This window comes from Pristis pectinata, chromosome 5 (assembly GCF_009764475.1).
Source record: "Pristis pectinata isolate sPriPec2 chromosome 5, sPriPec2.1.pri, whole genome shotgun sequence".
Lineage (NCBI taxonomy): Eukaryota > Metazoa > Chordata > Chondrichthyes > Rhinopristiformes > Pristidae > Pristis > Pristis pectinata.
This window is the reverse complement of record NC_067409.1, coordinates 6,042,248-6,056,453: the sequence shown is the minus strand read 5'-3', so window position 1 is coordinate 6,056,453 and position 14,206 is coordinate 6,042,248. Positions and strand designations below refer to the sequence as shown.

General features: G+C 49.2%; 1 protein-coding gene across 1 annotated transcript in view; it reads left to right on the top strand.

The window, feature by feature from the left end:
* The first annotated feature begins 3,505 nt into the window (after nucleotides 1-3,505).
* Nucleotides 3,506-14,206, top strand: part of gars1 (glycyl-tRNA synthetase 1) — a 32,993-nt gene continuing 22,292 nt past the window's right edge. The window contains exons 1-3 of the mRNA XM_052016752.1: nucleotides 3,506-3,774; nucleotides 8,623-8,724; nucleotides 12,356-12,458. Coding sequence (XP_051872712.1) covers nucleotides 3,535-3,774; nucleotides 8,623-8,724; nucleotides 12,356-12,458 — 445 coding nt within the window. The 5' untranslated portion in view covers nucleotides 3,506-3,534. The remainder of the gene's footprint in view (nucleotides 3,775-8,622; nucleotides 8,725-12,355; nucleotides 12,459-14,206) is intronic.

The window sequence follows — 14,206 nt, the reverse complement described above, 5'->3', positions numbered from 1 at the left end:
CTGGCTGAGTCTACAACCTTCTGCAGCCTCTTGCAATCCTGTGCATTGGAGCCTCCATACCAGGCAGTGATGCAACCAGTCAGAATGCTCTCCACCGTACATTTGTAGAAATTAGTAAGAGCCTTTGGTGACATACTGAATCTAACGAAGTAGAGCCACAGATGTGCCTTCTTCATGTATGTATCAATGTTTTGGGCCCAGGATAGATCCTCTGAGATGTTGACACCCAGGAACTTGAAGCTGCTCACCCTTTCCACTGCTGACCCCTCAGTGAGGACTGGTGTGTGTTCTCCCGACTTCCCCTTCCTGAAGTCCACAATCAATTCCTTGGTCTTCCTGACGTTGAGTGTGAGGTTGTTGTTGCGACTCAACCAGCCGATCTATCTCACTCCTGTACGCCTCCTCGTCTGAGATTCTACCAACAACAGTGGTGTCATCGGCGAATTTATTAGATGGCATTTGAGCTGTGCCTAGCCACACTGTTATGAGTGTAGAGAGAGTAGAGCAATGGGCTAAGCACGCATCCTTGAGGGGCGCCTGCGTTGATTGTCCGTGAGGAGATGTTACTACTGATCTGCACTGACTGTGGTCTCCCAATAAGGAAGAGACCCTTCTGTGGAAATTCATTTTAAACAGGCCAACTGGGGAGACGTAAGGTTGAAAAGAGTTAGGTCCGGTACAACTGGATGAACAATGATAGAGCGTGTGTATGTGTGTACATTGTCACAGTAGTTGTGTTATTGGTCCAGTAATCAAAGTGAATTAATGTGGCATAATCTTACCACAAAGTGTGCTGCTCTCTGCCCGCTGGGATACACTGCACCAAAGTACCCACAATTCGACATTCCACTTCACAAAGCATTTTCCAAACCTTTCGTAAATTGAGGAATGGCCGTAGTTAATTAAAGATGCTGAACCTTGACATTAGTGAACCAGATATTTTCTTTAATGTCCCTCAGGGGAGGTAATATACCAACTTTACAAAGTCTCCAGACACAGTGACGTACTTGGCTCTTGGTTCTGAAACGGCCTGGCAGGCCGAGAGCAAAGGAAAGGGTTGGAAAAGCTGCTGCCGCCGCCGTTGGCATGCTCCCTGAATGAATCCAACTAAATACTTTATAAGTAAGACAGGTTACGTTAAGGGTCATTAAACCTTTTCAGTATTACATTCCTCATAGAAGCTTAGAGTCATTGAGTTGTACGGCACGGAAAAAGGTCCTTCGGCCCATGCCGGCCAAGATGTATATTCAAGCTAATCCCATTTCCCAGCACTTGGCCCGTATCCCTCTAAACTCCTGTCATCCATATACCTGTCCACATACTCCTTAAATGTATCTAACGTACCTGCCTCACCCACATCCTCTGGCAGCTGGTTCCATAAATCTACCACCCACTGGGTAAAATGTTGCCCCTCAGGTTCTTATTAAAGCTTTCACCTCTAGCCTTAAAATGATGTCCTCTAGTTTGCGATTCCCCAATCCTGGAAAGAAGACCACTCACCCTATCTATGTCCCTCATGATTTTATATACATCTATGAGATCACCCCTCATCTGGACGTGGACGTTTGTCTACCTTCAATCATCTTAACACATGCAACAGCTCTTCTACTGTATTATGGATTGGTCCCAAAACATCTCTGTTAACTTCACCAGGCCTTCACAGCACGGTAGTGTAGTGGTTAGCATAACCCCGTGTCTGCGTGGGTTTCCTCCGGGTGCTCCGGTTTCCTCCCACATTCCAAAGACGTACGGGTTAGGAAGTTGTGGGCATGCTATGTTGGCGCCGGAAGCATGGCGACACTTGCGCGCTGCCCCCAGAACACTATGCAAAAGATGTATTTCACTGTGTGTTTCGATGTACATGTGAGTAATAAAGATATCTTAAAAACGGGATTAGCTCAGGTGGGTCCCTTGGTTGGCATGGGCTAGTTGGGCTGAAGGGCCTGTTTCTGAGCTGTATGGCTCAATGACCATGATAGGACTGTAAATCTTTGGAATTCTCTGCCTTGGAGGGCTCTGATATGCAATGAGCCTTTGAACGGCTGAGACTGGTAGGTTTTCAAATGCTCCACAGATCAAAGGGTGTAGAATGGTGGGGACGATGGAAACATAACATAATCTAGTCCAATGGCAGAACAGGACTGAGGGACTACTTGTTTCTAATGTTCTTTGGTTTAGTCTCCAGGTTGATTACAGGGGTGTAACAGATGAATGTGAATGGCCAGAACAGAGATACCTCAAGCCACCATCGCACCCCAACACTGAGATATCGACAGCAAATGCAGTCTCTTTTTTGGTATTGGTTTATTATTGTCACTTGTACCGAGGTACAGTGAAAAACTTGTCTTGCATACTGATCGTACAGGTCAATTCATTACACAGTGCAGTTACACTGAGTTAGTACAGAGTGCATTGATGTAGTATGGGTAAAAACAATAAGATCTTTATTAGTCACATGTACATTGAAACACACAGTGAAATGCATCTTTTTGCTTGGTGATTTTGGGGGGGCAGCCCTCAAGTGTCACCACGCTTCCAGTGCCAACATAGCATGCCCACAACTTCCTAACCCGTACGTCTCTGGAATGTGGGAGGAAACCGGAGCACCCGGAGGAAACCCACGCAGACACGGGGAGAACGTACAAACTCCTTACAGACAGCGGCCGGATTTGAACCCGGGTCTCTGGCGCTGTAAAGAATTATGCTAACCACCACGCTATCGTGCCTGCTACAGTACAAAGTGTCACGGCTACAGAGAAAGTGCAGTGCAATAAGGTGCAAGGTCACAACAAGGTAGATCCTGAGGTCAGAGTCCATCTCATTGTATAAGGGAACTGCTCAATAGTTCAACTCTTCCATCTGCATCTCAAACTGAGCTGTGCAGGTACAAATGTTGAACAGAGAAGCTTCAAACAGAGGAAGGAGCTGTGATTCCAACAATTCCTTCATGGTCAGGCGTCCTGTGCTTAGGGAACCCTTGGATTTCATCATCCACCCACTGCACCTCCCTCCTCCGCAGGAGGCGGCGCTGTCCGTGGATACTGGAGCCCGGACCCCTGGATTTCATCATCCACCGTCTGCAGTTCCTCCTCCCTCCGAAGGTGTCACTGTCCTCCCCTCCCGGGCTGCCCCGCCCACTCCCTCACCCCGCCCACTCTCTAACCCTCACCCCCCAAACCCCGCCCCTCTAGTCTAATCCCCGTCTCTCATTGGCTCCTGTCCCCATCCATAAACCCCGTCCCTCTAATCTACACCCCTCATAGGTTCCTATCCCTAACAATAATCCCCGCCCACTGCACCAATCCCTGCTCCCTATTGGCTACTCTGGATCCATATGCACCGCCCCTCTGGTTTAATCCCCGACCTTCATTCGCTCCTCTCCCCATCCATAAACCCGTCCCCCCCCCCAGGTGTAATCTACACCCCTCATTGGCTCCTCTTCCTCCCCTAAACCCCGCCCTCTAGTCTAATCCCTGCCCCTCATTGGCTCCTCCCCCCGCCCGTCAGCCCCGCCCCGCCCCCCTCCCGCGCCTCATGCTCCTGCGGGCCGCCGTCGCCTCCTCTTTCCGCGCGGTGTTGCCCGGCGTGTCCGTCCGGCGGTTGGGTGTGTCGGGCCCGGGCCTCCTCCAGCACCAGCCGCCGCCGCCGCCGCCGTCGCCCAGGAAACACCAGCAGCAGCGGCCGTGGTGGCAGCGCCAGGCCGCCGGCATGGACGGGGACGCGAGCACCGCCGAGCAGGCGCTGGCGCCGCTGAGGCAGGCGGTGCGGGAGCAGGTGCGAGAGGCCGGGGCCCGGGGGGTGGGAGAGGCCGGGGGTCCGGGGGGTGGGAGAGGCCGGGGGTCCGGGGGGTGGGCCGGGGCCAGGGGTGGGAGAGGCCGGGGATCGGGATGGGAGGGGTCCGGGGGGGGGGGGGGAGAGGCCGGGGGTCCGGGGGGTGGGAGAGGCCGGGGGTCCGGGGGGTGGGCCGGGGCCGGGGGGGGGAGAGGCCGGGGATCGGGATGGGAGGGGTCCGGGGGGGGGGAGAGGCCGGGGGTCCGGGGGGTGGGAGAGGCCGGGGGTCCGGGGGGTGGGGAGAGGTTGGGGCCCGGGGGGTGGGAGAGGCCGGGGATCCGGGGGGTGGGCCAGGGCCAGGGGTGGGAGAGGCCGGGGATCGGGATGGGAGAGGTCGGGGTGGGGTCGGGGGGGGGGGGTGGGGAGAGGCCGGGGGTCCGGGGGGGGGGGTGGGAGAGAGGGAAGGGAAGATGGGCAGAGGCCGGGGGTGGGAGGGTGAGGGAGCGGGAGGAGGGTGTTGGAGGGGCCGGGGGTCGGTGTCCGGGTGGGAGGGTGAGGGAGCCGGGAGGAGGGTGTTAGAGAGGCCGGGGCTGCAGAGAGGGAGCCAGGCCTGCGCCCTGGTGCAGAGCTGAGACCAGGCGCCAGTTTAATTACAGATGGTCTGGTTCTGCTGTAATGTTATTTATATTGGTTACATTTAATGTTTGGTGCTCAGGTGTCGAGCACAATTCCCTCCTCGCTTCTGTATCTGTGATCGTTATGTTTAAATTATCAATCAGTCCTTTTTTTTTTACAAGCTGAAAGCAAACTGCTGGAGGATCTCAGCGGGTCCAGCAGCATCTGTGGGGGGCAGGAAGAGAATTGTTGATAGTTCGGGTTGAGACGCTTTTGGATCCTTTCCCCCTCCACAGATGCTGCCTGACCCGCTGAGTTCCTCCAGCAGATTGTTTGTTGCTCCAGATTCCGACATCAGCGGTCTCTTGTGTCTCCAATCCTTTCTGTAAATCCAATTCTGTAACCTTTGATCATATCATTCCCCCTTCAACTTGTCCCAAGGTGCCCTACAGTCAATGCAGCATGTTTCCTCTTGAAGTGTTGTAGTAAACAGGGCAGCCTATTTGTGTGCAGTGAGCTCCCACTGAAAGCACCATGATAACGATCTGGTAATCTGCTCTAGTGATAGTGACTGGGGGATAACTATTGGTCAGAGGGTTAGAAGTCCCTAGTTGTTCTTCAGTCTGAAAGTAAAGAGCCCCTCTTAACATTTCATCTGAAAGAGAAAGGGTTATGACACAGAGACTGCAATGTGCCATTTAGTGCCACAGTGAAGTGTTAGTGTAAATGTGGTGCGTAAATTCCTTGAACTGTCGGAAGGATGTAGGTTTGAGAGGATTAAACAGACCCAGTGTCTGATTCGTTGCACCTTCATTTGTATAAAGTTGTTTTGGAAGTGTTGGGTTTGAAGTAGGAAGATTTGATATATTAGATGGTGTTGTTTTATGTGGTTGGAAGTGAATGAAAAAGGTTTCAGGATCTTTGTGGAAACGTAAATCCTGGCATTTCATGTCCTTCCCTGGGATTCTGAACCACTGGATGTGAATCGTACACTGAGGTTATTTTCAAATGCCTCCCCTGATTGCGTGAGAAGGCTTGTGGGGCAGGACTGTGTCTGTGGGGCGGTGCTATGGCTGACCCACACATGTTTCTCTGTGCCGTGCGTGCCTCTCAGAGTACAGCTTCAGCACCCTGCCTGCTGCAGTGTAGTTCACCAGAACCCGCCCCTGCCACGTTTCCCTCCTGCACTGCTGAGCTGCAGCCTGACTCTCTAATGACTCACTCCTGTTTATATAGCACGGCTGTGTTACAAGTTTCTGTTTCGTGATCCCACTCGAATAACCTCCCAGATTCAGGGCACTGCCTTATGCCCTCTCTGTCTCCCCATCCCTGTAATCACGGTAGATTTTTGATCCAAACAGTGCAACAAAGAATAAAAGAATGTGGATTTGTACAACTCCTTCTGTAACCTTGATATGTCCCAGAGACGAACAGAAGTGTAGTCAGTGTAGGAAATGCAGCAGCTGACTGGTATATTTTTCCCCTTCTGTACCCTGTTTCCTGTGTGCATCTACCTGTGAGTGCATTGGTTCCATACCTTCAGTGTCACTATGCACAGGACTAGCTGGTTACTTCCTGTTGAAACCATAACTGGCTAAATAATGGTATCAGTCCTGGTGCAGACATCCAAGCCCAGGTTGAAAGTCTGGAGCCTTGGGATATACTGGTTATTTCTACTAAAGCTTGCTGATGAGTTTGTCTGATTTTTACGGACGGCACAGTGTTGCAGTTAGAGCCCATGCCTCTCAGCTCCAGGGGACCCAGGTTTGATCCTGACCTGTGGTGCTGCCTGTGTGGAGTTTGCACGTTCTCCCTGTGACTGCGTAGGGTTTTGTCCAGCTGCTGCAGTATTTCTCCCACATACAGTACGTTAATAGGCTGCTGTAAGTTGCTCCTAGTGTGTAGGTGAGTGGTAGAGTATGCAGGGAATTGATGGGAATGTGGGGAGAGTAAAATGAATGTGGGATGATTGGGAATGGGTGCTTGATGGTGGGTGCAGACTTGGTGGTCTGAAGGTCCTGTTTCTGTACTCGCTGCCTATTGGGACCAGAGAATGGGTGAGTTACTCAGCTGCTCTGTAGAGCTGCTGTATCTCACTGTGACCCATTGGTTTACTGACACAGCTACATTGGAAAAGTTGCAGGAAGCTCTTGCACCTGAAACCGCCAGCTTCTTCAACCTCTGTGGAGGGAGTGAAGTAATGTTTACCGTGAGGAAGGGGTGCCAGTTGATCTCAAGTCAGTAAACGCAGAATATTGTTGGTGGTGGGTACAGTCAGCATTGTGCTTCCTTGGGAGGTGGTTACAAGCAAAGTGGCTGCTGCATTTCCTGCATTGCAGTTCACAAGGTCACAAGACAAAGGAGCAGAAGTAGGCCATTCGGCCCATCCCACTACCTCACCATTGGCTAAACTATTCTCCCATCTAGCCCCAATTCCCAGCCTTTTCCCCATATTCCTTGATACCTTGACTGATTAGATACCTTTCAATCTCCTCCTTAAACACCCCCAATGATCGGGCCTCCACAGCTGTATGTGGCAACGAATTCCGTAAATCCACGACCCTCTGGCTAAAGAAATTTCTCCTCATTTCTGTTCTAAATGGGTACCCTCTAATTCTAAGACTGTGCCCTCTTGTCCTGGACTCGCCCACCAAGGGAAACAAGTTAGCCACATTTACTCTGTTCAGTCCTTTCAACGTTCAAAATGTTTCTAGGAGGTCCCCTCTCATTCTTCTGTACTCCAATGAATGCAGTCCAATAGCCGACAAACACTCCTCGTATGTAAGCCCTTTCATTCTGGGAATCATCCTCGTAAATCTTCTCTGAACCCTCTCCAGAAGTTGTGACAACACTTCCCAAAAAAAGTTATAAAATGCATTGGAGCGTCATTGTGTCCAAAGTTAGGAGCCATCTAGAACAGTGCAAGCGGTCTTTGGCAGAGTGGAATTTTCACATGGGTACAGATTATTCAGAGCATGGGCTTTCCAATCACCTCACTACTTCAGGGAGAAATCCCCTCCAAATGAATTCTACTTGCTCGTTTGTAACCTTGATTGGCACCCCTTCCATCACCTTGAACACTCCTTCCCTTCACTGCAACGTATCATGACAGCTGAGTGTGCTATCCACAGTGGGTATTGCATTTACTCCCCAAGGGTACAGCTGGTAGACCCACTGCCTCACAGCTCCAGCAACCTGGGGTCGATCCGGGCCTCCAGTGCTGCCTGTGTGGAGTTTGCATGTTCTCCCTGTGACTGCGTGGGTTTCCCCCAGGTGCTCTGGTTTCCTCCCACATCCCAACGATGTGCAGGTTAACTGGCTGCTGTAAATTACCCCGAGTGTGTGGGTGAGTGGTTAGAATCTGAGGGGTTGATGGGAATGTGGGGAGAACAAAATAAGAGTTGATATAAATCAGCACAGACTCAGTGGGCCGAAAGGGCTGTTTCTGTGCCCTGACTGTTAGGAACAGGCAATGAATGCCTGAATTCATAGAGTTACAGATTCATACAGTTATACATCATGAAAACAGGCCCTTCGGCCCAACTCATCCATGCCAACCAAGATGCTGATCTCAGGTCTGCATTTGGCCCATATCCCTCTAAACCTTTCCTATCCATGTACCTGTTCAAATACATTTTAAGAATTATAATTTTCCTGCCTCAACCAGCTCCACTACATATACCCACTGCCCTCTGTGTGGGGGGGGGAGGAAAAACTTGCCCCTCAGACTCCCTTTAAATATTTCTCCTCTCAACTTAAACCTAGGCTATCTAGTGTTAGACTCTCCTACCGTGGGAAAAAGACTGTGGCTATATACCCTGTCTATTCCCCTCATGATTTTACACATCTCTGTAAGGTCACCCCTCTGCTTTGCTCCAGGAAAAACACTCCCAGCCTGTCCACTCTCTCCTTTAACTCAAACCCTCCAGTTTGGGCAACATTCCTGTGAATCTTTTCTGTGCCTTCTCCAGCTTAATCACATCCTTCCTATAGCATAGCAACCAGATGTGCATGTAATACTCCAAGTGTGGCTTGTCCAAAGGTGCAGTTCCTGCAGTTGTAGAAATAAACCCCAGTTGAATTCTTTCCAGTTGAATTCTGAGTCTCGGCACACGTAGCATATTGCTTCTGCAGTTGAATGGGAGCCCTCTTACTGAAGAAGCCTACTGCCCCAGCTGTTAGACTGTGTACTCCCTCCAACATGTCCTAATTCGGCTCTGTTACATTCCTTTCCAGGGAGAACTTGTCCGGAAGCTGAAAGCAGAGAGCGCTCCACAGGTGGATGTCGATAAGGCAGTGGCAGAACTGAAAGTGCGGAAAAGGATCTTGGAAGCCAAGGTACGAGCTGCAGCCTTGCTGCTGTTCGCGACGGCGTGTGACGTGGATTGTGCCGTGGTCACACAATGTAACATCTCTTCCAACTCTGCTCCCTTCCTGTCTTCTTATTTCTCATCTGCGTGCTCTGTCGGTAGCGTTCTCTGACTTGCACCACCTGATGGACCTGATTCTGGCCCTTCACCCTGCCTCAAGAAGCCTTCACTGCTTCTCCAGCATCCATTGGTTGAGCTGAGCTTTCTATAATTAATAAGATAGAGGTAGGAGCAGTAGTTTACAATGTGGTCCCCTGAGCCTGCTCGTCCATTTAATAAGCTCACGGCAACCTGTGTTACCTTGATTCCCATTGGAAACACAAGTCTTGAGCACATTGACTGAACAGGTACAACCCTCTGCAGGGGAGATTCGCCAGGGTGTTACTTTGCGATGGAGTGTTTCGGTTATGAGATACCGGAAAGGCTGGGTTTGCTTTCCTTGGAGCGGAGGATGCTGATGGAGGTATACAAAATTATAAGGGACGTGTATAGGTAGAAAGTAGGAAACTTTTCCCCATAGGAGTGGTGTTGAAAGGGTGTAGGTGAGGAGGAGGTTAGAGAGGATCTGAGGAAAGGTGATTGGCATCTGGAAAGTGCTGCCTGAGGGGGTGAGAATCTTGGTCACCCTGTTGTAGAAAAGATGTGACTCAACGAGAAGGAATGCAGCAAAGATTTACCAGGATGTTGCCTGCACTTTGTAGGGGGGTCTGAGTTACAAGGAGGGGTTGCATAGACCATAGACTAGGACTTTATTCCCTGGAATGTCAGAGATTGAGGGGTGACCTGATAGAAGGTGTATAAGACCATGAGGGGCACAGACAGGGTGAAAATAGTCTTTTCCCTAGGGAGGGGGAGCTAAAAACAAGAGGGCATAGGTTTAAGATCAGAGGCGGGAGATTTAAAAGGGACATCAGAGGCAGCTTCTTTACACAAAGGGTGGTGCATATTTGGAATGAGCTGCCAGAAATAGTGGTTGAGGTGGTTAACAATGTTTAACAGCCATCCAGATAAATACGTGGATAGGAGAGGTTTAAAGGGCTCTGGGCCAAACACGGGCAGATGGGACTAGCTCACTGGGCGACACAGTCGGCATGGATGAGTTGGGTCGTAGGGCCTGTTTCCGTGCTGTATGACTCTAGGAAGCATCTAGATGGTGATTTGAATCACCAAGGTACAGCAAGCTATGGACTAAGTGCTGGTAAATGGCATTAGTATTGATAGCTATTTGATTGTTAGCATGGACATGCTGGGCTGAAGGGCCTTTTTCTGTGCTGTGTGACTCTGGAGAATTCCACAGGTTCATGGACTCTGGTCCTGTGACTGACTATAAGCCTTGTGTGAGAATTCGGAGCTAGGGTTTATAGTCCCAGCCCTCCGCTCGTTCCCCACTTTGCCTGCAGTCCCTTCCATAACCTCTGCTCCCACCTCAGCAATTCCATCTCTCTGGCTGCTGATGGGCTGAACCAGGTCATTCACATCTTCAGAGTTCCTCTTGACTCAGGTCAAAGATTGGGGCCCCATATCAACGTCACCAAAGCTGTCACCATTTCAACACCCAACTTGGTAATTAGTGGAATTAGGGATGAGATGAGGAAAATGTTTTCACCCCAGCTTTGAGTTGCCTGAGGGAGGGCAGAAGCAGAAACCCTTAATTGCATTTAAACTATACTTGTATATGTAGTTCCTATAGGGCCATGGAACAGGGGCTGGGATTTGAGGCAAGGCTGGACAACATTTTGGGCTCAGTGGGCTAAATGGCCATTTCTCGTACAATGCATTTCAACAATGTTCTGAGCCAGCCTTGGATAATCTGCCAAAGTCCAAATCCACTGCTCATGTTCATTCTCCACCATTCCACTGCTCTTCTGGCACCTTTCATCTTCCATAAAGTGTTGCCCACAGGTTAACTCACAGCAAGTTCCGTTCCCCCACCTATGGTTTGACTCCTGGTTCAAGAATGTCTCAAAGCTGAAGTTCTGATGGTTATGAAGTCTCTCACTGCTTCGTGCCTCTGAATCTCCTCCAGTTCCACAAGCTGTGGATCCTCCAATTGTGCTCCCTCCACTTCCTCCTCTTTTACTACTTGGCTTTGCTTAGCCTTTAAGCATTCCTTCTGTAAAGTACCTCTAACAGCCTTGGACAGGCTGTTCCGGGTACTTTGCTGATGTTTGATGCTCTCCATTGTTGGTCGATGCTAATATTGTAACGGTTCTGAACAGTTTAGTCAAAAGATGTTTTTGGGGCCCATGGTCTCTTGCCCAGTACACTTGATCATTTCCCAACATTGCCTAGTCTGAGGATCACTGGGTTTGGGAGGAGTACTGTGGTTTATCAGAATTATCAAGTATATGTTCACAGTGCCTGTAAAGTGAGAGTCAGTGTGAACATTCCCACTGCCTGAAGATTTAGAATCATTGGGTGTATATGAATTCTGCCTCCAGATTGAGAATGAATAGTGTACATTCTTATTGCCTGGAGAGTGAGAATCATCAATGAATATTCTCTCTGCTCTGTAGTTTGAGAATTATCAGGCATACAGTCTCACTGCCTGTAGAGCGAGTAGCTATGGGTGTATGTGTTTACTGCCTGTAGATTGAGGATCACTGGGTATACATTCTTGCTGTTTGTAGATTGAGAATCACAAGTTGTAGATTCTCTCTGCCAGGAGAGTAAAGGTCACCTGGTAAATTGGTTTAATTTTGTCACGTGTACTGAGCTACAGTGGAAAAACTTTGTTTTGGATTCCCACTGAATGTAGATTGAGGATTACTGGGTATATGTTCTCGCTGCCTGTTGATTGTACAGACAGAGGTTTTCAAACTACTGCCAGGGAGAATCTACCTCTTGTGCTTTATGTTCTTGCTGTCCATGCTTTGAAAATCACTCTCAATCTACAAGCAGAATGTTTACACCAACTCTGCCTGTAGATTGAGAGTGTGAACATTCTCACTGTAGATTCCGAGTGACCATATAGAGGTTCTAAGTGCCTCTGGTTTATGGGAATCACTGGATGTACGTTCTCGTTGCCCTGCAAGTTATGAAGATCATCATTCTCAAAGCCCATAGATTGTGCACCTAGTCATTTTCAGTCTCACCACCCTTAGTTTATGGAAATTATTGGGTGTACATTCTCATTGTACACTGAGAATTACTGGGGGTATGTTGGAATTGGTTTATTATTGTCACTTGTACCAAGGTACGTGAAAAACTTGTCTTGCATACTGTTTATACAGATCAATTCATTCCACAATGCATTGAGGTAGTACAAGGTAAAACAATACAGAATGCAGAATAAAGTGTCACAGTTACAGAGAAAGTGCAGTTCAGGTAGGCAGTAAGTGTAAGGTAGATTGTCAGGTCACAAGTCCATCTTATCATGCTAGGAAGCTGGTCAATATTATAACAGTGGGATGGAAGCTGTCCTTGTCTGTAGTGTAGATTTCATTGCTGCTAACTCTAAGGCAGGGTGGTGCTGATTTGGAGATCTGTGTGTTTGACCAGTTTTATTGAAAATGCTGTTAATGTTCCTTTGGTTTTACCTGACCAGGTTTCTGTTTCAATTCTGTACCAACCTCTGCTTGTTGTCCCTGTCTCTGCAGGAGTTGTCTCTGCAACCCAAGGATGACATCGTCGACCGAACTAAAATGGAGGACACACTAAAGCGGAGGTTCTTCTATGACCAGGCCTTTGCCATCTATGGAGGTAGGAGAACTCTGGGCTTGTTTGAGGAAGTGAGCATTCACATAATGATTCACTGTTGGGCAGGAAATTCCCAGCTTGTCTGACAAGCCTACTCATAGGTATTGTGTCCAGTGTGTTGTGACTATGTGCCTTCTTCTCCATTGAGAGTCCAGTTACAGGATGGGGCTAGTGGGGAGGTCTTGCCCACTCTCCAGCTTGGATATTCCACTCTGGCAGGGCTCGGATCTCCTTTCAGGCTGCAAGTCATAAATTTTGCAGCTGACTGTTTCTCAAATCCTCTTCTTGTGTTGTGTTTGGAGTTTCTCCCAGACTATCCTGTGCACTAAACGTCTGCATCAGGACCTGCGTTTGCTTTCCACAGGGCTGAAGTGAACCAGTTGGGTTTTGCAACAGGTCAGCAACTTTCATGATGCTGCCCCAGTACACCGACTCATTGGACTTCCAGTTTCTGCAGTCTGGGACGTTGGTGTTTTGCTCGCCCTGTATTAAAAGTGACTTTGGTGAGAAATGGGCATTATGGGCAAGGCTGGCATTTATTGTCCATCTTTGGAGGTTCTAATACAACCAAATGGCTTGCCTTGGTCGCCTCAGAGGGTGGTTAAAAGTCAACCACATCCGCTTTGGATTGGAGTCACGTGTAGGCTGGACTGGTAAGGCTGACCAGTTTCCATCCCTAATGTTCGTTGTAAAACTCTTAAGATTTTGTAAAAATCCGACAACTTTGTGGCCACTTTTACTGACTGCGTTTGGACTTTTAGAACCATTAACAGCAGGACACAGAATCTCAAACTGCCGATTGAACCAGTCCTGTGGCTCTTTATTCCATTCCTCTGGGTTCCTGGGCCAGTAATGTGTTCCTTGCACTCTCCAGTATCATTGGACAGCACAGTGTCACAACTGGCAGAGCTGCTGCCTCACGGGTCCAAAGATCCAGGTTCAATCCTGACCTCCGGCGCTGTCTGTGTGGAGTTCACACATTTCCCCCGAGTGCACCGGTTTCCCTCGACATCCCAAAAACATGCATGTTGGTAGATTAATTGGCCACTGTAAATTGTCCCCAGTGTGTAGGTGAGTGGCAGAATCGGGGGAATCCGATACCTTGATGAGAATATGGGGAGAACAAAATGGGATTTGTGTAGGATTAGTGTAAATGGGTGCTTGATGATTGGCATGGCCTTGATGGGGGAAGGACTTGTTTCTGTTCTATGATTACACTATAACAGCTAGGAGCTGGAGTTGGCTGTAGTTTCTTTGTGTTTTCTCCACCAGCTGATAGGATGGCTGATCTTTTGTATCAGCCCCACTTTCCTGACTTCCCCACTTCTGATACCTTTACTGCCCAAAAACTTGGTCTTGAATCACATGATGATGTGATCCTCTGAGATAGAGAACAAGTTTAAGTTCCTCCAGCAGCTTGTTTTTTTTAATGGGTCAGGAGGGAAATGGACAATCAATATGGAGGGTCTTGACCCAAAATGTTGACTGTCCATTTCCCTCCACAGATGCTGCCTGACCTGCTGAGTTTCTCCAGCAGCTTGTTTTTTGCTCCAGATTCCAGCATCTGCAGTTTCCACAGAGAATTCCAACCCTCTCATTGTGAGACTAGGCATCCTGTTTACAGACGGTCCCACCGGGGGAAACAACCCATTGAATCCTGACTGTAGGAAAGGCCCTGTGAGGCGGTTGTCTGGGTGGTGGGAGAGGGGTCAGCAGCAAGGGTAACAGGTGACTGGTGTCCAACTCTGCCT